The 24,125-nt window shown below is 34.1% G+C and overlaps 2 protein-coding genes across 2 annotated transcripts; both read right to left on the bottom strand.

The window, feature by feature from the left end:
- Positions 1-7,100: 7,100 nt before the first annotated feature.
- LOC114760035 (protein SMAX1-LIKE 3-like) lies at positions 7,101-10,648 on the bottom strand. The gene is made up of 3 exons (XM_028949280.1): positions 9,043-10,648; positions 8,699-8,945; positions 7,101-8,392 (listed from the first exon to the last, which is right to left on the bottom strand). The coding sequence occupies exons 1-3, from the start codon at positions 10,257-10,259 to the stop codon at positions 7,364-7,366; spliced, it is 2,493 nt and encodes an 830-aa protein (XP_028805113.1). The 5' UTR covers positions 10,260-10,648; the 3' UTR covers positions 7,101-7,363.
- Positions 10,649-14,847: 4,199 nt separating this feature from the next.
- On the bottom strand, positions 14,848-23,558 carry LOC114760072 (exocyst complex component EXO70A1). Its single transcript, XM_028949323.1, has 12 exons — positions 23,149-23,558; positions 22,771-22,866; positions 20,572-20,777; positions 20,131-20,391; positions 18,838-18,976; positions 18,457-18,669; positions 17,454-17,659; positions 16,503-16,700; positions 16,313-16,412; positions 15,810-15,922; positions 15,584-15,730; positions 14,848-15,175 (listed from the first exon to the last, which is right to left on the bottom strand). The coding sequence occupies exons 1-12, from the start codon at positions 23,308-23,310 to the stop codon at positions 15,058-15,060; spliced, it is 1,959 nt and encodes a 652-aa protein (XP_028805156.1). The 5' UTR covers positions 23,311-23,558; the 3' UTR covers positions 14,848-15,057.
- Between the last annotated feature and the right edge of the window lie 567 nt (positions 23,559-24,125).

Genomic DNA, 24,125 nt, shown 5'->3' with positions numbered 1-24,125 from the left:
TGGAATGAAAAGCGATCAATGCCAAAAAAGAGAAGTTATGGTCACCTTCTATTTCCAACCTAGCCAGCCTCCTCCTTTCGCTTTTCTTTTTCTCTCCATGCTTTCCTAATTAAATCAAATCAAGTTGAGAGAAAATGACTTGTTTTAGTACATCACTACTATACATATGTTCATTATATATATATATATATATATATATTAAATTCTTTACAACGACCACAAGTTTTAATTTAGATGGATCGGAACGCCCTGTATTATCTTCATATATTTTTGTTACGGTTTATTTGAAATACGGGGATATTCAAATCCTACATCTTTGTGAATAAGTGCATCTTTAATTAATAATATTGCTTAACAGAAAGAATAATTTGAAATATATACATGTCCATGTTCATTATAACATTAGGTTATAGCTAGGGGTAACAATTTATGTGTCGTATCTTTTCAAAAGACTGTAAAAGATCAAGATGTGGAAGCTCTGTCTCCATGCCATTTGTTCCCGCATATATTAAATAAGATATTTGTCGATAATAATTAAATTGAAAGTGTTATATATCTTTGAAGAATTAATACTCATTTATCACAAGTAAGTGATTTAATTAATTTTTTAATATTTATGAATTAATTATATAGTTTTTTTATATATTTAAGATTGAAATGCATGATGGGTACAGATGGAAGTGCAACGATTGGATTCAAAGGAAAGGGGAAAAGTGGGAATGACTTTGAAAAGGAAGGACATTTTGAATGCTTTAGAGCATTAATGAACCCTAAAAAGAATACAATTAGTGGGGTCTCATTCATATGCTTCCTCTCATTTTTAGCTTTCCCTTTTAATTTCCCTCTCTCTCTGTAATCATCACTTCTGATCATCATGTTCCCTTCTCTGCTTTTAAATTTTCTTTCTTCCTAAAGAACCTTTTTGCATGAGTACTGCAATCATAAGTTACTTATAATTATTATTAATTTGCTCCAATCAATTGATCTCTCTCTCACACCTTATTTGTTTTTATTTTCTCATGAACGAATCACGAGGTTGGTGGTTAATAATAAAAATTAGATGTGATCGTTACTTTTATTTGTAATATTGTATCACTCATTTATTTTTTTGTCTGACCAGAATTGTATCACTCATTTAAACTAAACAAAAACATTAAATCAGTTTTATTAGCTAAATGGTCAATATTGTACGAAGATTCAGTCAATATTCACTACTACTAACTGGTCAAATTCTATCGACTTTAGTGGACTCAACTATGTAACTTTTGCATTTGGTGCGCACATTTGATATTTTTGAGTACTTCAATGAAAATGGAAGTAATAATTCTACGTAGTATAAAACTATACATCAGATACAATAATCGTTTTAGATAAGATTTGTCTCTGATCGCATGATATTAATAAATCAATTAATTAATTACTTCCATTAAGATGTATAATTCTTCTTTGACGTACTTTGTTATAAACTTGGAAGAGAGTATAATAACGTTCATAGTCTGCAAAGCATGAATAATGCTTCCTCTTCCCCCCCCCCTTCTTTTCTTATATCTCTAAGCTTTATAAGAATTCTCAGTGTTCTTAGATTCAAATTGATCATTAAGGATTTGGATTTAGTAGGATGTGGTAAGAGTCTATTTCAGCTATCTATCTGTGACTGATCAGCGATTTTTTTTTTAATGTATTTTGCAGCCATTTCAACAATGTAGCATTGTTAATCACAAATTTTTTATTCGACAAGTAAAACCTGCTTTGTAATTAAAACTAAAGAAGAAGAAGATAACAATATATTTAGTCGACAAGGCACACTGGAATCTTAATCATCATCTCTTCTTGATTATTCAAAATTCGATAATTGAATTTTACTAATTTTTATATAACATTTGCGAATGATAATTCTGGAGGATCGCGTTTGAACTTGAAATTCTAATGTTGAATATTGTTGAATGCACCCATTTCTGCATTGAGATTGATAAATCTAGAGGGGAAATGTTATTTATGCTCTAATCCAAAATGGCAAGAAATAGAGACTACCAATCTGTGGGAAGGAATGCTCATCAAGCTAGATTTTGGATGGTCATTGGGGGAGGTTTGAACCTATACTAGGAGTGAAATAAAACTTTATAAAATAGAAATAGCTTTATCTTCACGTATTGATAAATTAATTAATATCCGTGGAATATCTAGCTATTTTGATAATATAAAAAGGTTGCAATTTTTTCCCATACCCATGTATTAATTTATCCCCCATGTAGATTTTAGATGAACACTAATAATATGAAATTATAAGTGAGACTGAATTCACAATTTCACATTTCTAGGATAGTTTTCATGTCATTACTAGACTATAGGACCATTGGCAATTCAAAGCGTTTTATATGCTTAATGTTAATGGCCTTGTTGGCGCACATATAACTAATTGTACCTTTTATTATATTAGGAGGATCTGAATTCTAAACTTCAACCCACATTCTATTACCATTTCATTTAACAAGTTTTCTTAGTTATATGAAAATATATCTTGATATATGTTAGCTTCTTCTTTTTTTTCTGGGGCATAAGCACAAGGATTAAAGTCTCATTGTCAATAGAAATTATCTCCCTCCGAGATACTGAGGTTTCACGTAAGCATGCTTAGCTGGAATACAATAGGTTGGTTCTTTCTGGTTGATCAAAAAAAAGAATACCGTAGGTTGGAGATACTCTGCATTATTGCTCAAAATTTATGAGTAACGCGCAGTTGTTTATACTTTTTTAAATATATTTTAGGAAAATAAGTGAAAGCCCTCCCATTGAAAATTTTATTATTGAGAATAAGACCTAAATCAGTGTAGCGATAGATACTCTATGTGTATAAAAAATTTATCAGGTTCTTCTCACCAACAAAATTTTAAATTTGGGGGGGGGGGTCCCCAGAAATTTACCATTATTTTAGATCGATTATTAGTGTACTCTGTAAGTTTGTCATTTGGTTACAAAGATGTAATACAAACATCCTGTTTACGTTTTAAGAGAATAACTTAACTTTTGGGATCAATAGATGCAATTAAAAGGCCATCTATGGATGGAGAACAAGTATTTTTTGGAATTGATTAATGCCGACCATTCATAGGAAGATGATGGTGGAAAAATCTTTATATATGAAATAATATTTAGACATAATGGAAAGAAAAGTTGCACAATCTTTTAGCAAAGGAGGCTGTAGGTTTCTTGTGAGCTAGGCAAGGTACTAAACTTTGGATTACATATATATCATGAAAAACAAGTTTATTCTTAAAGATATAAAACTTCATTTTTGTCTCTTTCTTTTGCTCTTAAGATCCACTACTTCTTCCAGCAAAAGCCTTTGCCACTTTGTTTCTAACACTTGGGCCAGGGCCACTTCATATTCTTCAAGTTCCTTGCCCTTTTTCTTTTTTTCTTATACCCTTTTATGCAAAAGAAAAGGGAGAAAAAGGAAAAAAAAGGAAAAAAAAAAAGAAAAATCGTTTTGATTTGTGCCAACAAGTGTAGCTTAAAGATGGAGATTTTAGTGTTAAAAGAAAAGAAAGAAGAATGCAAAGAAGATTTGGCTGCTTTCTTTTTCTTTATTTCTTTCTTCTTTCTTCTTTTTAAATTTTTAAATAAGGAGTTGATATCGAGGGCTTGATCATATGGACAAGGGCTACGGACAGCTATATACCATCTTCAATTTTCTATTATACTACTCTGTTGTTTAACATAAAAATTAAATAGTTAATTTTGATATATTAAAAAAATTAGTTGAATTAATTATTTGTAACAAATATGTATTGACTTTTCTAAATTATCATATTAAATACACCATATTTGATCATGTGTATTGAGACCACCCTTGGTGGAAATTCTTCACAATTAGTAGGGGTACTTTGAAGGGGAAAAAATTATAAATTTGAAAGACAAAGTGAATTGAGATTTTATATTAATGATCAAATTTAACTGCCAATTAACTCTTATATAGAAGGTAGTATTAAAGAGACTCCGTTTAAAAATAGCATTAATTTTATCACCCTTGAATGTGTATATTTCTTTGGAATATAGTGTGTCTTCGTTTATAATACATGTCATTTGTTGAGTTATTAATGATTTTTTTAAATATTACTTCTATTACAATTTACTAGGAGTAGATTTAAAATCTAAAATACTGCTTCTTTATGCTCTTAAATATGCATAAGAATAGGGGGAAAAAATTTCATTTTCAACAAAGTTAATGAGTCAATCCCTTCTTCTTATAGTTTTGATAAAACAGTTAGTTAGAAGTGACTTATAACATGAATTGGAGGGAATATGTTAGTTATAAGCCCATATAAGCATACCACAAACGATCTAATCGAGGAATAATCATAGTACACATCACGCAAAGCTCTTGAAGCAACTAAATATAAAGCATGTGTGTGGATATGTAGTGTTAATTGTACAGTCCTTTTCAATATATATGGACGAGAGTTGCACAATGATATTTTATGAAGGATATATACACTTCACATTACGTATCTGATTTCATTATCGACTGAGTGGAAGATGATATTCGCCAGCTCATTTAGTTGAAGCCAACGTTTCGCGTATTGCATGGACTTTGCAAAACCAAATTACACTATTTACAATATGTGAATATATATATATATATATATATATATAGTACAATGACTTATCACAGATTTGGATTTATGTATCTTGATATTGATATGGACAACTAGTTGAATTTAAGTATATTATAGCCAGAAATTTCATCAAAAAAAGATAGATTGATGATAAGATTTTGATTCTAAATTGTTGGTCCTTGGTGAATCTATTGTCGAGTTCTTTTAGATAACTTCGAAAAGACAGCTTAAATGCTCATTCCAAGTGGTATGGTATTAGCGATATATATCCTCCTATACGTCTTAATTCCACTATTAGGTTTTTGGTCTTAAACCAGCTCATAGATTCTTATTTCTACGTACGTTGGTCGTCTAAATATACATGCTTTTTTAAGTTTACGAGGATAGGAATATATATGTCGGGTTCAAAAACAAGTTCGTTGAGATAAAACGATATATATATATATAGAGAGAGGGAGAGGGAGAGAGGGAGGGAGGGAGAGGAAGAGAAAAGCTTTTTCACATGGATGTTTTTAATTAAGTGCTTTTCACTTTGATACTGGTAAGGCTAGCTTTGCAGAATGCTTACGCTATGAATAATTCCTTCATACACCTTTTATACATATCTTTAAACTTTGTCCTTTTCTTATTTTTCCTCAAAAGCTACATTTGAATCGTCCCAGTTTCATCTATTCCCCATATTCTTTCTCTTTTCCAATCTTGGATATTACGCTACTACAGCTGACAAATTCTCTCAATTGCTCGCAAATATTAAAGATTTGAATTTATTTATTTATTTTTTAAAAATTTGATAATTATTTAAATTTAATTTAAAACAAAGTGACGATGACGATAAGAAATTCAATATGGATCTCAATCGTGCTTTCTTGGTTTGGTAATAACCAAATGATTTCAGATAGTTAGTACATTGGATTTTAATTTGACTAATTTAGATTGAGTTGGATCAAACAATATAGATGTAAAAGCTCTTAAAACAACAACTATTTCTACACAAAAGTCTTGATACCTGGTATCTTAATATACTCACACTCTCTCTCTCTCTCTCTCTCTCTCTATATATATATATATATATATATAAAGGACAAATACTAGACTACTACTTGAACCAACTGCAGCCACATTGATGAATCTTGATCTAGCTTTTAACCATCTAGCAACAATTTCTTGATGATAATTTAAAAGGGGAAAAAAAAAAAAGAAATATTCTACAGTAAGTTAGGAATTAATTTGGTCAATATCATTTTGTGGGTGAGGTAATAAAAAGCGTACACACAAGCACCCTACTGACAGCAGAATTATAATATCTCCCTAGGTACTGAGAGCTAAGGGTAAATCTCTCATAACTAGATTATTACATACACAAGAATTAATATTCGAATCTCCAACTATTTACTTAAGTAACGAGCACGACAACCTAAGTTGGTTTGGTATATTTTATGTTTCTTTTCTCTATCACCCCATTCCATTTCATTTCTATTATTTTCAAAGGCAAATAAACTGGCTGGAAAAGTTGAAAACTAGATATTAGTTTGGTTGAAAGTGATTATTGATCAGGTGTGAGTTTGGCGAGCGTATGTGAGTACAGTACTGTGAGTGAATAAAGCAAAAAGCTGAAACATAAGAGCATGTCTGCCTTATTAGAATGGCATGAAAGGTGGTGGAGCACCTAGTGACGTACCTAGATTTTGCAAATCGATCGACACAATGGTTCAGAAGTTAGCGGTTCAAATTAGAATTAACTTGAGTCGTACATAAGACTGATTCATCAGTTCATTGGTCTGATCAGTCGACTTTGTCGGGTTTTCATACTATGATATTTTGAAATACTTCAACAATAAAATATTTAAGCAGCTAATTCGGCATAGTTTATGGTAAAAATTCGGCAAAATTGTAGTAAGGACATGAGTTTGATAAATTTTCACCGTCTAATGTATCAGATTTGCTAATGGATCATAAAAATCTCTGTAAATAGTTTTTTAGTTGTGGGGTGTGTTACAAACAAGAAAGTTATTTAAATTTCAAGAATACAAAAATAAATTGTCAGAATCTTATTTTTATTCTTAATAAAAGAATGATATATATGCTGTAAATCAAAGAAAATAACTAAAAAAATGATAGTGACTAGGTTGAAGAATAGCTACCCCATCAACTTGATGGGCTCGGTTCATTTGCAGAAAACTTTTAATAATAATATCTTAAATAAATCCAAGTGGAAGAAAGTGTACGTACGTACGTTTAAAATTATTTTGGGCAAAAAATTCTTCGACGACGCAGACTGGAGAAATGGCCATGATATTATAAAATAAGGGCCCTTATTTGTTTTTGGTGATGAGGAATATATATATGGACCATTATTTTGAAGTTTATATATATATATATATATATATATTCTTGTCACTTATATAACTTGGTTAGAACTCAATGATATTATTAAAGTTCATGTACATCACATGCTAATTAACTTATGTTCCTTGGGGAAAAAAAAAGGACAAAATCCCAGAAAATATGGGTATTTAAATTGCAGGCGCAACATATATATTACATTCAGAATAAGATCACAATACATAAACTTATCCACAATGGCATATCCCTAATTAAAATCTATATTTGATATAACAACTTGCATTTCAAGTCTTTCTTTCCCCTACCAAGATCATCAGTAACTTGAAATCAATACAACTTAACACAAAAAAAAGGGGAGGAAAACAAAGAAGAAAAAGTATCATCAAATTAATTAAACATTAACATTAATTTTGCTGATCTGATCCTATCAGAGTTCCTTGTGTGTTAAAAATAATCTGCTTATCAAGGAGTTCTAGAATCCCAGTTCTGCTGCAATCTCCATGATCATCAATGGCTATGTTCAAATCCAAACACAGACTTTCATCTTTGATCTTCTTCTCCGGACGATGAGAAGAAGAATCACAGGTTCTTTCACAGCTCAGAATGACAATGGCATCCTTCAGAGGAATCAACTCACCATTAAGTCTCACACTTCCCCTTTCAATTGCTTCCTTAATCCCCTTTCTAGAAACTTCATCGTCAGCTTCATCCAAATCCTCCATGAGGAACACCCTATGAGGGTTTTCATTCAATGCTTCTCCAAATCTCTGCAGACAGTTACTCCTCTCATCGTCATCATCATCAATTGTTCTTTTTCTCTTCTTCATCTTCTCATCTGAGGAGAAAGAGCAGCTGGCAGAACCATTAATGGTGATAAAGCTGGTGTACGAACCAAACACTGTCTTAGCTAACTCTCTTGAGACATTCTCTTTCTCTTCATTACAATCACCACCGCCCAGAAACAGCATCCACGTGTCCTGTCTCTTTTTCCTATGTTCTCTCGACGATATTCCTGATCTGCAACGAAGCACAGTGCTTGAAATCTCATGAACAACGTGTTTACGTTGAGAAGATACCTTTTTGTCCAAGGCATCACAGAGAATCCTGAGATTCTCGTCGTTAAGCTCTTTGAACATGTGGGTGCTGTCCAGGCCATCCATGGCTTCACTTGAAGAAGCTGAGTTGGGGCTGGAGTTTGGGTTTGAGAGAAGATCTGGCTTCTTGTTGTTATTGTCTGGCATGAACATTATTAAGTTGCTGCTTTCGTAGCAAACGACGTCGTCTGATGTGTACAGCTCGCATTCTGATTTTGCTGCTCCTCCTGCGCCTTCGTTTGCTTCAGAAAGTAACTGTATGTTGTTGCAACTGTGCCTGTGAACCGTACTGCAAAAGGAGTTCCATTTCTTGCACACTTCCCTCAGCCTCTCATTGTCCTGCTCCATTATCAAACAAACATAACTAGTTGCTCACAAAGTTTTACAGTAAAGCCCAAGCCGAATTCTTCACGACTTATGAATAGTGCAGTTTTCTATAGATTTTATATTATATATATACAGATACATGGGAAAAAAGGTGGCCCACTACACAAGGTCCCCATCAGGGGAGGTCTGGGAAGGATAGATGTGTATAGATTTGAACTTATGACCTTCAGACCATATGCAACTTTACCGTTGCGCTAAGGCTGACTCTTTTGATAGTGACACAAAGGGGGGGAAAAAGAAACATTGACATGAAATTACCTGATCATCCAATGGATGGTATCTTTGTTCTTCCTTGCAATTTTGGAGCCAGGTTGGTAAACGTGAGGTAGAAGAGATAGACGTGGTAGTAGCGGATGACTCTTTCTTGGCTAATCTGCTAGAGTTAATGATGCTTTGAGCTTCTCTCTCAAAACTCATAGAGCAATCTCTGCAACAAGTTAGATTCTTTCTCACTTCTCTTGCACCTTCATCTTCATAACATCCATCTTGATGAGCTTCCAAATCTCTGAAGCAAAAAAAAATTAAACAAATTAAAGTAAGTTCCACTACGTACCCACAAACAAAACATGTTAAAAAGTGATAAGTATTAATGAATTACGCACCTTTGAATGTTTAAGCTCAAGCTGAGGCTGGGAACAGGAACTGTGAAGGGATAAAGCTCCCAAAGAGTCTCTAATGAAGGTTTACAATTAGTCTTAGACTTGATGTATGTTTTGAAGGTTGAAATCCCCATAAGGCATACCCTACCACTCATCTCCCCACCAATATTATTTGCACTAACCAACCTCTTCACCTCCATAACCATGTGCTCCACTGAGCAGTAAGACTTCATCATCATCATTTCTTGCTGGTTAATACAACAATGGCTTTCCCAGAATTCGAACAACCATTTCAAATCACCCAAATACAAAACAACCCCTCTACCTATATAGCTCTTCAGAAGACACCTTAGTTCTAGAATCTTCCTTTCCACTTCCTCCTTCCTTATGTTTCTGAAAGACACAAGAGGAATACTCACAACTTGGACAACATTCCCAATCCTTTCCATCACTCCTCTTGCTAACCCCTCAGCACTGCCCACATTTTCACTCACAACAATCACATTCCTTCTCCTGTTCAAAACTTCACTGGCCACAGTTTCAACATCATCGTGGTTATTAATGTTGTTGTTATGATCGTTGTCGCTCTTGATAGGCTTTAAAACTAATGACCCTTCAAAGTGACCGACAACTTGAGGAGGAGGTTTAGACTTAACTGTTGTGTTTTGTTGCTGATGAGAGGAAACCTCAACTGAAACAGATTGTTCCACCTTGGATTTCACGAGTGTACTTGAGAAACCAGCTTCTCTCATGACCCTACTAACACTGGGGTCATCTAAAATTGAGATAACAAGCTGTTCTACTTCAATCTTGAGGGAAAGAATGGGCTGGTTTTGAGTCTCAATGGAGCCACGTCGCTGGTGAGACTGGGCCCTTTTGAAAGCAGCCACCAGGGCATTAGAAAGAGAAGGGGTGTTACTGGAATTACAATGGCTGCCATAGTGAGGTCCCAAGAGAGGACTGGGTGTGGACGCAGGCAGGCGATTGAGGGCAACGTTGAAGCAAAGCTCTAAGGCCTTACATTGGAGAGGGTGAGAGTGACATTGTAAACAAGCTCTTCGGAGAAGACCAGTGGACGTGGCAAGCATGGCGCTTGCCACGTGGAGAGGAGTCACTTGTGCGTGGCCACGCCTTGTGGCTAGACTCACAGCTTGCTTCACAACATTTGCTGCCTCCGGTGTGAGAGCCTGAAGCTGGATGCTGCAAATCCCTGCCCTCATCTTCTTCTTCTTCGACGAGTTGTGAATCTACTTACAACAAGAACGGCTCACAAAAAGATGCAGAACAAGAGAGCAGAAGCAAGATAGGTGATTAGTTTTGCTTTTCTTGTTAGTTTGCTTCTGCAACAGCAAGAACATGTACGTGCAACAAGAGAGAGGGATCGAGAGAGAGATTTGATGATTGGAAGCCAAACAGATATTGAGGACGAGAGATAGATATGTGTATACACAATAAGAGACTGAAACTAACAGAAGTATTAGAGATGAACGAGAACTTGCATGAATATTGATGACAAGGGGAGAAAGAAGAAGAGTGAGTGATATAGATAGCTTAATTATTAGCTAGTCTGGGAAGAGAGGAGTTCGTGGAGGTTTATAGGAGGCTTAAGTTGAGAGAGAGGTGTCTGCAAGGGAGAGATTTGATGTGGGATTTGTGCTTTTCTTGCAAGTGAGGGAAATTTTGGCTTTGTATGAGAAAGTGGATGGCATGTGATGGATGGATACAACTTTTATCTTTCTCTCTCTCTCTCTCTCTTTCTCTCTCTCACAGAGAGAGAGAGAGAGAGAGAAGAGTGTAGTGTAGCATAGTGTATTCATATATAATTGTGTAAAGGGGAGAGGATAATCTAAAGTGGGGGAGGGAAGTATAAAATAACAAAGGGAAAGAAACAAGGTTTGAACACAAGGAAGGGAATAATGGCTTTTGTTAAGAATAAGCTGAAAAAAACGAAAAGACGGAAAAGAGAAAAAGAGAAAGTGGAGGGGAAAAGGAGATTATTCTGCAAAGAACGAGGAAAAAGAGGGAGAGGACTGTTTGTCTCTTTGAATGGACAGGGCTTTCTTTCTTTTTTCTAGTCTCGAGGTGCTGAATGGAGGAACCAAACATAGCATAAGCATAGCACATAGCATGGCACCAAAAATATAAATAAATAATAATGCCTTCCTTGAATGATTGATGGAATTATGATTCATGAATATATATATATAAATATTGCATCATTCATATATCCTTTCAAATAATTACCAACTCTTTCATCATCATCATCATGCTACTCTACAATCTAGGGATCTGTGATCTCCCACATCAAATTCTGTCTAGTTTATCCTGCCATTACTCTAATGGTTTTGAGATTTTTGAGGATTCTCGGTTGAATTCATCAAGACTGATATGGCCTATTATATATCTTGTATTCTCACCCACCAATTTTTTCTACTTTAATTTCCATCAATTCTTTATTTTTATATATGACTATCTCAGTATTACTAGATCATATTTAAGTATTATTGAATTGAGTCGAACAGTTATTTTAAAGATACCTTTTACATTGATACAGATTTAAAACCATAAAATTATATATCTAAATAGACATGAGGTATGTTTAGATTAGCGGTGAGAAAATTGACTTTGTAAAAGTCAATTAAAACAAAAATCAATAACATGATGTGATTTATATTTGAATTGATTTTTAAAAAAAATCAGTTTGACAAATTAAAACTTGTTTAGATGAGCGAAAAAAAAATGACTAAAAAAGATACAAACTTTATTATACATATAAATAATATATATAATTTCATAAATTTGAAAGAAATATTAAAATTAAAAGTATAAAAATAAAAAAAAGTTAATGTATTATAAGAAAAAAATTATAAATACTAGAAAAACACTTAATTAGATATATTTAATGTAACTAAAAGTATTTAGTAATACATCCAGCATTCTAAAATATTTTTTTAAGTATGTCTAACATCCTAATTAAGTTATATTAAGGTGTATTCAGCACCTTAAAATATTTTTTTAGGTGCATTCAAGATTTTAAATTATTTTGTAGTGCGTCCAATACCTTAAATTGCTAAAGAAAAAATTATACTAAACAATATTTTAGGATGTTAGATGCATCTAGAATAATACTTTAGGATACTATATACATCACTAAATATTTTAAGGTGTCAAATATTCTTTAAAAAAAATTTCAGGGTACTGGATATACTTTAATTCTCTAAATAAATAATCCAAAGTAGGTCCTATTTTGCCTTTTTATCACTGCTTGTTTTTCTCTCTCCATGTTGTGAACCAATATTTCTTCATAGCGCACCAAAATTTAGCTTCAAACCCAATGTGCGATGAGGCTTAGAAGTTCTTTTGAAAAAAAGAACACTCTGCAAAACATGCGCGAATTAGCTTATTGCCCAAAACGCCACGGTTGCCATTTTTCCAGGCACATCTGCTGTCCTCATTCGAGATCCAAACATGCTGATAACCTCTTCCATTAATACTGCCAAATACTCTTGGTATTACTGCCTCCCATTTTTTTAATATAAAAACTAAATAATTAATTTAAGGATATTAAAAAAATTAGTTAAGCTAATTATTTGTTAATAAAGTATGTTGGTTTCCCAAATCATCCTCCTTAATTATGCGCATTAATTGATTGAAATTATCCCTTCCTGAGAATTCCTTACAATCAATAAAGATATTTTGAAGAAAACAAAAAGAGACAATAAATTAAGATCTTATATTTATGATCAAATTTAACCCCTTAACTAGCTCTTATATTAAGGAAAGAAATGAGTAATATATTCCTCCTGTTATTAATTTAGGACCTAATTTGAGAGTTGATATTGATTTTATATTAAGACCTATTTTATATGTTTACCAATTTTTTTAAATTAACCCTATTGATATTCCATCAACAACAATCAAATAGAAGGATGAAAGGAATTAAGAAAAATAATTGGGATATTTTGAAAAAATATATATTAACTAATTTAATTGACATCATTACTCTACTCAAACTAATTAATTAAGTCTTACAATAAAAAACAGAAGAGTATATTGATACAAGTTTGATTTTCATCTTCCAATTATAAGCACATCATCAATTGATCTTGTTCTGCTCCCCCTCTTAATTTTTATGGTTTCAGAAGTTAAAACAAGTACCTTATTTCGATTTCACTTTTCAAATAAATATAACATTATATTTTATATATACATTAATAAATAATATATTTCATAAACATTAACATCGATTCAGTATTTTAAAGAATTTTTAATTTATTATTTATTTTTAAAAAAATAAATTGATTCCTTGAAAAAAGTCTCTTCTCCAAAATGATTCGTGAAGCAAAACTAAAATACTTAAATTCTTAATCTCTCCAAATGGGCATCCATTTATTTTAAAACCAAATTTCGAAGTACGAGAAAGTCATAAAATAATTGGTATAAAAGAATTTATAATTATAATAAATTATCTTATAATCCTGAAGTTATTGTGACGCTTGATAGTCTACCAGCTATTAGGTATGGGAAGAGACAAAATCCACCTAAAATCCTTCTCATTACAAGTTTTTATAAAGTTAATAATTAATGTTGACACTTAGCAGCTAACCTCTCAGGTCTGTGTTTCCAATTGCAGAGGGATTCTGATAAAAAGTTGGCTTTCTCTGAATATTTTGTTTGAACTTGAAAAAAAATGGATTTATATGTGGCTGGCAATGATAGTACTTGGAATATTTGCCCCAATTTTCCAACTGCAAAGGGAACATGGCCACAAAACGACTAATTGAATCCTTTTTATTTCATGAAATTTTAATACAAAAAATTGTACATCTAATAATTCGTATATGAAAGGGAAATTTGGGGGAAAAGGCCTATGCCTTGATTTAATTAGGACAAAAAATCCACGATTGCAAAACACGAAAAAAAAAGTGCAGAATCACATAAGCTAAAATATAGAATATGAAAGATGAAAATTAGATTTTGGATCAGGCCCTTCTTCCCAATTAAATTTGTTAATGAATCTTTTTCCACGGTTTTCCTCACATGAAACTCCTTTTTTTCCCCGCCAAAGAATAAAGTGCAATGGAAAAAGTTATACTAATCTTTCTCAGGTATTGAAGGCAAATAATAAGCTGCTAACTAGGTTATATAAATTTGTTTGTGTGTGTGTGTGTGTGTAAGTTGAAAGTCGAACTCCCAATATATAGTGCTAAAACGCAACCATTCTGGCTTAAAATTGATCAAGCTCTTCATTAAAATTAAAAAGGATCAAACTCAAGCACAATGTAAGACTAAATTACGTAGCTATGCACAAGATAATTGGATTACATAACATACAAAAGACAAAAGTGCCTGAATATTGCAAAAGTACTGAAAATGAGCTCCCCCAGGAGGCTGAAAATAATTTTACATCACAATAGATTTAAATTATCCTAGAAAAGATCAAATTTTAATCTCCTCACTGCCATCACGTTATTCACCAACCCTATATTTAGTATGAGGGAATTAGAGGGAAGGGAATTGAGAGAAAAAAATTTTAATAAGCTCGATTTAAAAAATTAAAAAAATGTGGTTATACAATTTTGATAGATAAAATGTAAAAAAAAAAAAAAATTAATCAAAAGCTCTTAACCCCACATCTTCAATTTTCAAATCGAGCCTATTAAAATTTTCCCTCTCTCCTTCCCTCCATTTTGTTCATACCAAATGGACCCTAAGTTTCAAAGAATCCTGAATCTTAATCCTCAGCCATGATATCAGGCGGCATATACCAGGAAATCTATGATCTCACGTAGGACTAAAAATGAACTATACAGGCAATACAGAACAGGCATTCAAACTGATATTTGAGTATTTGGTGACAATTCCTACATACAAAAACTTGATCTTCAGCATCTTTGCCTGGTTCCTTATGAACTTCCACTGAAACGAGACTGTACCCACAAGGGCATCAACCTTTACTACATCATCAAGAACAAGCTGAACAGGCCCACCTTATCAAATTATTGGGCAGGCTCAGCTTTATCGCCTCATCTCATTCACACTTTTCCCTTCAAAAAACTCGCCCAACATTCGCTCTAGATCTTCTGCTGTGTATTTTATGTACTTCTGAGGATTCTTTCCATTCTCCACCAAAGGCCTGTAACAATGTTCTCATATATGCATCAAAAGGAAGCTGAGAAGCACAAACATCAATACTAATATAAAATATAAATTCTCTAAAAATGTGAATAGTATGGCTCTATTCTTAAACTCGGGACCACCAACTAATTGACACAAATATAGGGAAGATTAAATCATGCTCAGGGGCAACTTAATGGTTACTGTACTTTTAGACTAAAATGGCTGTTCACTATCTTATTGGTAGGATTAGGTGTGAGTAGAGGATCTAAATTTAAATTCTTATAATTAGATTCTTCGTCCTATACAAATTGGACTCCATTCCTCTTTAGAGTATTTAGTAAAATCCTAGATACACTAAGCTGGTAAGGGGTTTCACCCTGAATGAGGATTTCTAGAGAGAGAGAGAGAGAGAGAGAGGACTCACCCAAAACGCTTCACAAATGATCGATATGCTGGCAACAAGACTTCAGCAACAGCAAGCCTAAGAGATTCTCGCAACTCTGTATCAGGAACAGCCCATTGAGATTGTTTCTGATGAAGCTCCTCAAACATAATATTGAACGTCTTAAACCTGAGAGCACAATTTAAATTGAGATGTCAAAAGACATGTAAAAAGAAACTTTACACGAAATAGAAAATTTAAAGCCTACCTGTCTTTAACAATCGCTCTTGAAGCACCACTACTGCTTCCTGCATCTCCACCTCCGGTGCTGCCACCCCCACCAGATGAGGTGAGGCCCGAAATAGAGAGGCACTGAAGAATCTGCAAAGGGAAAAGAGCCAAATTCAGACACAGCATTGCTCCCTCTCAAGTATAGATCAATAAAGATGACATCCCACAAAGAGATCAAACTACAAGCACAAAATGAGGGAAACAGACAAAGCAATTTCCAAAAGAGACATAAAATGGCTCTTATGCATAACCATCAAATATGTGCAAGACATTTCAGCATTTGATTCTACTGCACCACAATTCCAAAACAAGTTTATTAATGGATGGTCTATTTTTCTTCCTTCTTTACCTTAGTTGTTCTACTCAATGAATTCTAACAAATAACGATACAACTCAGGTGATCAGAAAGAAACTTCAAATATAGCGACTTCAGAAATGTTGTGCACTACACCACTACCGCGTTAATAAACAGAACAATACCTTGGCCCAAGCAATTCTTTTGTATAAGTTCGCATTCTGCTGCACAATTCTCCTATGTCGCTGTACCCAATCATCACCCAACAAATCCTTGGCTTCAGACCTAAATAGACCCAAGATGAACAGAAAATTTAAGGATCCAAGAAAACTCCCACATGCTTCAAAGTATGGCAACCACATGTGAATGACATACCTCCGTACTGATCTGACAATATAATGAATATTATTCATGAGAAATAGATGTGTTAAAGCCTGATCTCTATACTGCTTTGACTTTGCCTCTAAATTGTTTTGTAAAGCTTGCATTATTCGCATTGTTACTGATCCAAGCTGTGACGTAGCATCTCCACCTTCAAATTCTTGGAATAGTTGCTTCAAGGTAGACCGATAGCTGCAAATTAGGGGATTTTATGTGGGTTAGATACCTAAAGATATATAAAGTTGAACGAGGCAATAACTATAAACAATCAAAAGTATGTAAAATATTATCACCCAAAAAAACAAAAAGTATGTAAAATACTCCCACAGCGTAGGGTACACTTAAAAAGCATTACAACAGAAACGGTTTTCGTTATTGAGGCCAGGTGGATGTAAATCCATTGTATAGTCCCAGCACAACTGAAAACTTTGACCCGGGGAAAAAAAAGGTTTGTGAAGAATTTCACTCTGAACTTTGTCATGTTAAACACGAAGGTTGCAATTGACAGAACCATAGAAAATCGTCAATAAGCCCTAAGAGTAAACAAACACGAACATAAGGACTCAAAAAGGAGGACACTACTTGAGGAGAAAACAGGATTTGACCTCAGCCTATCAACCAACAAAAGCCCATGAGATTCTTATGAAGCTTTTGCGCACAAAATGCCCAGATATCATGGCCCATTTACCAGTAGACAAAAGGGAAAAATAAAGGCACCAAAGCCTTAGAATAATCACAAATTAAATGTGATTTCCAACAGTTTGGATGAAAATAGATGTAAAATAAGTAACTAATAAAACTACATATTAAATATGCATGGGTTGCATGCCAAATCAATAATGAATAACAGCTTCATAATCAGAGAAGACAACATAAAATGCTAGGAATGACAAAGATAATTCAGTCAAGAGAACTCGGATCTTCAGGCAGCTCAAATGAACTTACTCAAATAAAAACTTCACATAGTTAATTACGTAGCTTGTCAATGGATGCACAGTTCCATCTGAAACAGCAGTTTTTGTAGCATCTTTCTCAACTGCTTCTTCAAAATCCCCAAAGGTATCCTGTGCTGTTTGTGCCAGACGTTTTGTCAAACCCAATGCTGCTTCTTTCATTTCAGTGCAAGCTTTACCTTTGAAGAGCGTATGGATCTACAAAGAGACAGATAAACAAGTTGACAATAAGGTTGTAATGCCATTTAAATATGCTTCTCGTTCATCTAATGATACAGCCACCTAAATCAGCCTTGCATTATTTCAAAACGCCAAATATATCACATCTTTGCCCAAAGGGAAATAGTGACGTCATACCACCATGGTAAAATATAACTACCACAAAATGAATTAAGTATAATAGAAACAAATCTAACAACGGACTCAATCCAATAATAAGAGAAAATTATGACGATTTAACTTATCATAAATATATGCAAGTAATTAATAATATTCATATGAATGTGCTAGCTCAAAAGAGCTAGTACTTTCATATCAATAGATAAATCCTATGGAACTCAGCAATCATGATAAATCCTCCAGTTTGAATAACATTTAAATTCAACATTCACAGAATAAATACACGACTGTCTATCTAGCCTATAACTGGATATGTTTGAAACACCAAAATTAGTTAAAGGTCATTTCCTACTCTTAGCCAACCAAGGAGGGAGACACAGAAAATTTGGAAATTCTTTCCCGCAAAACCTAATAAATAAGGCCAAAGACACTTCATCTAAAGAGGCAACTATAAATAAGCTACCAGTCCAATCCATAACATGTCAAGAGATATAGAAAGCGTCATGTTGACCAAGGAATGTTTGTTGTATTGAACGTTAAAAGAAAAAAAAGAAAGAAAGAAAGAAAGGCTGACAAACTGATCCAATAAAATTAATCCCCATATCATCAGCGAGATAGCAGCATCCTGCATGAATTTGAATTTCAAAAGCCAGTACCTCTGAATTCAGCTCTTGCATTATTTCATACATGTCCAAAAGCACAAATAATTTTTCTGGTGATCTCTTGCTTCTGGCAATTGCTTCTCCAAAGCTAAGTAGCATAGAGACACTGCTTGTTGTCACTTCAGCAAAGCATTGATCACTAAGTGAATCAAAGCCTTCAAAAATTTGATCACAAACTTTCCGCTCACCAGCAAACAACAATTTGACCTGTTCAAGCATAACCACATATTTGAACGAAAATACATAAAACCACACAACTAGATCCACCAGCAACAAAGCATAACCACATATGTGAATGAAAATACACAAGACCACAGAACTAAATCCAAAAGCAAGTCGATAGCCCCAAAAAAAAAAAATCCATAAACAACTTACAGCAATACGCATGAAATGAATCCAGTTTCCAATTTTGGCCTCCAAGATCTCCCATTGTAGCTTTTGAACATCATCTTTGCTGAGTTTCTCAACTCCCAGTTTATGAAGGCTTTCTTCCAGAACAGTAGAACGGGTTTCCCTGCACAAAGTAATGATTCAGATTATCCTGGCAATCATAGCAAAATTAATATAATTTATATTGGTCCCATTAAACAAGTCATCATAAGCAGCTGATATAAAGCCTACAATTCATAGACAGGTGAGGCTGTCTGCATGAGTTTGTGAACACACACACACACATTTCCTGTATGCACATATTTTTAGTGTATTGTCCCCTTGTCCACTGAGAACATATGAGGACATAAATGGGTGGTTGATTGGCTTGAATCAGTAGTTCACAAGAACTCTTTTTTCCTAATTGATACTTAGAAAACCTGGAGACGATAGAAGTTACAAATGATTGTAATAAGCCAAAATCCCCTTATGAAGTTTCATGTTTTGAAGAATTGCAACAATTAATTTTTGCAGAATAACTTTTCCTCACAATTAAAATTTTTATTCCTCACAAACAGAAACTCTTTACCATCAATATTCTAATCTTACATTCATTTCCTCACAATTAAAATGAATCCAAGCCAAGGCTAAATCATCTGATCTCAGCATCGTGAAGAATGCACTGATCTACAAATGAACAAGTCTGAATATATACTGCATCCAACTCAGTGAGGAAGAGATATATATAATCGATCACAAATATGTAAGCAGAATGAAAATCGAACTTTCTTTTTGGGTTAAGTATGGCAGCAAATGCTGCTGCACCCTTCACATGTTGGCTTCATCATGACACCTAAGAGTTGCCTTTGCACAACTAAGAATATTTCTCGTTTAAAATAAAATTATATTTCTTATCATGCTCAGTGACATTACATCCCTCTTGAACCTCAATTTTCATAATTAAAAATCACAACATGCAACAAGTTTACAACCGCAAAGCAACTCTAAGAAAGGCTACACCAAGACTAGATGCCAAAAGCAAAATTATATTGAGGCTATACACTTATGTTATGCTCAAGGAAATAGAAGGGCTTTTTGGCCCCTTGTTTCACCAGGAAAAAGAAAAAAGAAACTGCAGAGTCTGAGTAGCGCAAGCCTTCATCTTGGTAGAAGTTTTAATAATAAAAATTAGCTTCTTGTTCACTAGGTATATTGCAGTCTTAGAAATGTAGAATTCCCAGTAAAGCAGCTTCAACTTTTCCTTCGGCAATGACGCCGTCAAGCAAGCAAGTAGTTTACCTGTATATTTTGAGCAACTGCTGTTGGTTCCCAGCTTGTACCATTTGCAGGGCTAAATCATGTAACAGAGGCAAAATCCTTGGCGGTATAAGAGCAGGAGGTGTATAGACAACAGATTCAGTATCATTGTTTAGTGGGTCAGATGGATTATTTGAAGAGGGATTCTTGCCATTAGAATCACCCTCACGCCCTGGTGATAAAGAGGAAGGTCGCATTGAGTTTGGAAGGCAATCAAAGAGGCGTTCAGGCTCCACAGGTTTGCTGTAATAACACAAATGACACTATGAGTAAAAGTAACATGCTCAAATAGAGCTTTCCGCATATCAGCAAGAAACATGTGCATTAGTAAGTATCCATTTTGACAAGAGAATAGGAGGAAAGGTCAAACTCGCATCATGAAGACAAAAGAAGATCAACAGCATTAAGCACAGAAATAAAAACCTGTAAGATGATAATAGCTGCTTAAACTCATCTTCTAGTTTAGAAATAGCTTTAGCTAGCAAAGTATTGGCATGGTTGACAACACCATCACTACTCTTAAAGCCCTTTTTACTACCAAAAAACTGAATGTTGCTTCTCAGTCTTTCAATTGCTTCAAGATAGTTCTCCAAGTTTTCATGTGGCCCTTTAAGTATTTTTGTCTCCGCCTGCAGATTTGATCAATCACAATATTTAACAACAATAAAACATGCAAATGAAAAAAACAGATTTTAATATTTTATATTTGTGTGTACCTTTTGAAGAACACACACACACACAGAGAGTTAGAATCAGCAATGCATTAGATGAAAAAACTACATTGATGATGATACAAGAGTAGGGTCAAATGCAATTTAATATCTTGTGGTTTAGGCCATTTACACATTGCTATCTCATGCTTCGACAACTAACATTTTACTATCTTCGGTTTGCTCCATTAGCACAGCACTACTCTATTGCTTTAACTCTGCAAACATCAAATGGAAATCCCCAAACCCTATCTAAACTAGAATGGGTCCTCCGCAATTGCACAAAGCCCAAGATATGCAGCCTCCTACAATTTCTTATATTTTATATTTGTTTGCTCAAATCCCTCTCAATTTCATCCCATAATTGTTAACCCCTTTCTCTCCAATTTCTTCTCTCGTCCTCAAATCCTATACAATTCCCATATTACTGTTAATTCTGTCTCAAAATTCCCAATCCATCTCTTTCCACTTGAGTCCCACAGTCCCATAATTCTAACCTCATCCCCAATATTTCATCCCTATCTATCCAACTGGCACCCTAAATTTCCTAATTCCTTCAAATCTCTCCTATTCCATCTCAAAATCTATAACTCCTCTCTTCCCAACCAGGCCCCACACTCTCTAAATTCTTGGCCAAAAACATCAAATTCCTGCCTAACCATTCAATCAAACACCCCTAAGTTCTTCAAACCGCGTTTTTTAGATGAAATTTAGAAAATGTGTCAAATTTGGGAAGTTCCATTTGATCATTCATGAATTTAAAGTATAAGTTAATACTGCATAACATTAGTAAACCTCAAGACGACAAAATGTCAACTTTTAAACCACAGGGTAGCAAAGTGAAAAGAAAAAAGTCCAAATCACAAGGGAACCTAAGAAAACACCCTGGCATAGAAAGGTATCTATGACAAAAGAAATGTCACAAACTCCTTCTTAGCCAAACCAAAAACAAAAAAATAAGACCCAAAAGGAAAAAAAAAAAAAAGAGTTCAGAGTTTTTTTCTTAAAAAAAAAATCCAATCACAGGATAATAAAATATATTTCACCCAAAAATCATAGAGGGTGTGGCATGGATAGGTATCCATAACAAAAGAAAGAGTGCAAATTCCCTCTTAGTCAAACCAAAAAAAAAAAAGATTTGTGGAAGGAGAACATAAGTGGAATAAGGGAAACTAATAAAGAGTAAAATTTTAGAAATAAAGTCGTTGGGGTGATAAGACGGATGTTAGGTTCTTTCGTTATGAAGGAAAAAAACCAGACACAATTTGGTACAAGCACATACCTTCATTCAAAAACCTAGAACCAAGCCAAATACACAGAAAACCAAAAAATTATAGGGTTTTCCAAAGTAATTTGCAATCAGAGAACAGGTTCAGAACTCACCCAAGATCAAAAAGAGGCTAAAAAGATAGGGTTGAGGCTGCGAAGATCCTACCTTTTAAGAGCAAAAGTTTAAAATGTAAATATACCATGTAAGTCTCAAACAAGCATAACGACATCAAAATTACACATGAAATAAAACAATGCACAAGAATAGAGAAGCACTTTGCAGCAAAAGAAAAAAATTGCAACATAAGATTTGAAAACGTGCAAATGACGAAGGACAAAACAGAGATTCAAACTCCACTCTATGTAAGCTGTAAAAGATCCTCCTTTTTATTCTTTTAAACCTGCCTAAGGTAGAAAAAAGTATGACTCAAACAGATGGATTATCTGTTTATGTATTGTTTCACCCTCAATCGGTCAGGCACCTTGTTCCCTAAAGGTAATTTGAACTTTTATTTATCAATACCTAGTAACAAGTTCAAGGAAGCAATCAGGCGAGAAACAAATCACAGACTGGCTCAGAATCTCAGACAGTAAGCATTAAGCATACAAGCTAGTATAATGAAATGCGAGCCACGATATCAACCTGCCGATATTGATCGAAGTGAGCCAATATCACTTCTGCAGCCTTCAAGGTCCTATCAATATTTTCATGAGCTTTCCGGATAGAATGCGTTCTAATCTGCAACATACAAACACAATAGAGGATCCAGCAGTGAACAATAACGTAAGAACAGAACAGAAACTACACCAAAACATCGGATCCGTTCTATAGTTGCTTTAAAAACAAACGAAAACGAAAACCCAGGAGATTAAGTAAAATTCCCCCTCGATAAGTAAAATACTGAACTTGAATTTAAGCCGGGTGCGGTTACCAGATTTTCGCAACATTTTCTCGAGAAACAAACAAACATGAAGCATGAGGAACAAAAACAAAATGAAAAAAAGGAGGAAAGATAAAAACCTGGGTTGGGCGCATGGCGGTTTCAAGGGCGGAGAGACGGTGGTCAAAGGAACCCAGAATGGTAACCACCTTGTCTGTGATAGTCTGGCTCTTCTGGAGCGACTCTTTCATCATGGCTGCTTTTTCACTGAGTGGATCAACACCCTGCATTGCCATTCTCATTTTCTGCTCCTTGTGCTATGTTTTGTTCAGGCAGAATCCTCAAACAGAAGTTGAGAGAAGAAGAGCAAGAAGACCGAAAGGTTGTGGGTAGCGTTTTTGAATTGGATTGTTCTGTAATTGACTATTCGCAACGGTGATGATGATGGTGATGGCCCACACTCAACAAGTTTTGATTGCTTCTTCTTCCTTCTTCGCCTCTTTGGGTTTTGGTAGACATTGCTTCCTGTGTTGCCTTTGACAGGGTGTTTTCCGGTCTAATGTCTTCCACTCTTATTTATTTATTTTCGTACATAGCTGCCACCTTGCTTATTTTAATAAAATTCGTGAAATGCTAATGCAATTGAATTCACTCTGCTAAAGGAAAATCAATCAGTTGCTTCATGCAGAGTTTTGATTTGGCAATCTTCGTCTTCAACTCAATTTGGAAGTGATTAGTTCAAAACCCAATACATTTGGGTGATTAGTGACTCATATTTTAAAGGAAAAATTGCAACAGAGTCCCAATCAAAAGAATTAAACACAAAAAATCTCTTGAAATCATTAAATTATTCTGAAATCTTAAAAAACCTTATTACAAAAAAATTCATTTGTTTAATTATCAAGTTGTTTTTTTTTTTTTAAGTTTTCATTGACAAATTTATTGCAACGAGATCCTTTAAAATTTTAGAATAATTTGATATTTTAAGAGACTTTTATGTATTTAATTTTCTGTGGTGAGATCTTATTGCAGTTTTTCCTATTTTAAATGACTAAATTATAGGTATCGACTTTTTTGTGCTTGCAAAACATGCTCATGTATTGATTAGAACTTGAGG

Source organism: Neltuma alba, unplaced genomic scaffold (genome assembly GCF_004799145.2).
Source record: "Neltuma alba isolate B1F8T4 unplaced genomic scaffold, ASM479914v2 tig00010929_pilon, whole genome shotgun sequence".
Lineage (NCBI taxonomy): Eukaryota > Viridiplantae > Streptophyta > Magnoliopsida > Fabales > Fabaceae > Neltuma > Neltuma alba.
This window is presented reverse-complemented; position numbering and strand designations above follow the sequence as displayed.

Bases quoted from the DNA above. Each gene is read 5' to 3' on its own strand.
- LOC114760035 (XM_028949280.1), bottom strand. From the start codon at position 10,259: ATGAGGGCAGGGATTTGCAGCATCCAGCTTCAGGCTCTCACACCGGAG. The intron at 8,946-9,042 runs GTGCGTAATTCA...TTTTTGCTTCAG, and splicing joins TTGAGCTTAAACATTCAAAG to AGATTTGGAAGCTCATCAAG. The intron at 8,393-8,698 runs GTAATTTCATGT...ATAATGGAGCAG, and splicing joins ACCATCCATTGGATGATCAG to GACAATGAGAGGCTGAGGGA.
- LOC114760072 (XM_028949323.1), bottom strand. From the start codon at position 23,310: ATGAGAATGGCAATGCAGGGTGTTGATCCACTCAGTGAAAAAGCAGCC. The intron at 17,660-18,456 runs GTACTGGCTTTT...GTCTCTTTGTAG, and splicing joins TGCAAGAGCTGAATTCAGAG to ATCCATACGCTCTTCAAAGG. The intron at 15,731-15,809 runs GTAGGCTTTAAA...TTGTGCTCTCAG, and splicing joins AGAGCGATTGTTAAAGACAG to GTTTAAGACGTTCAATATTA.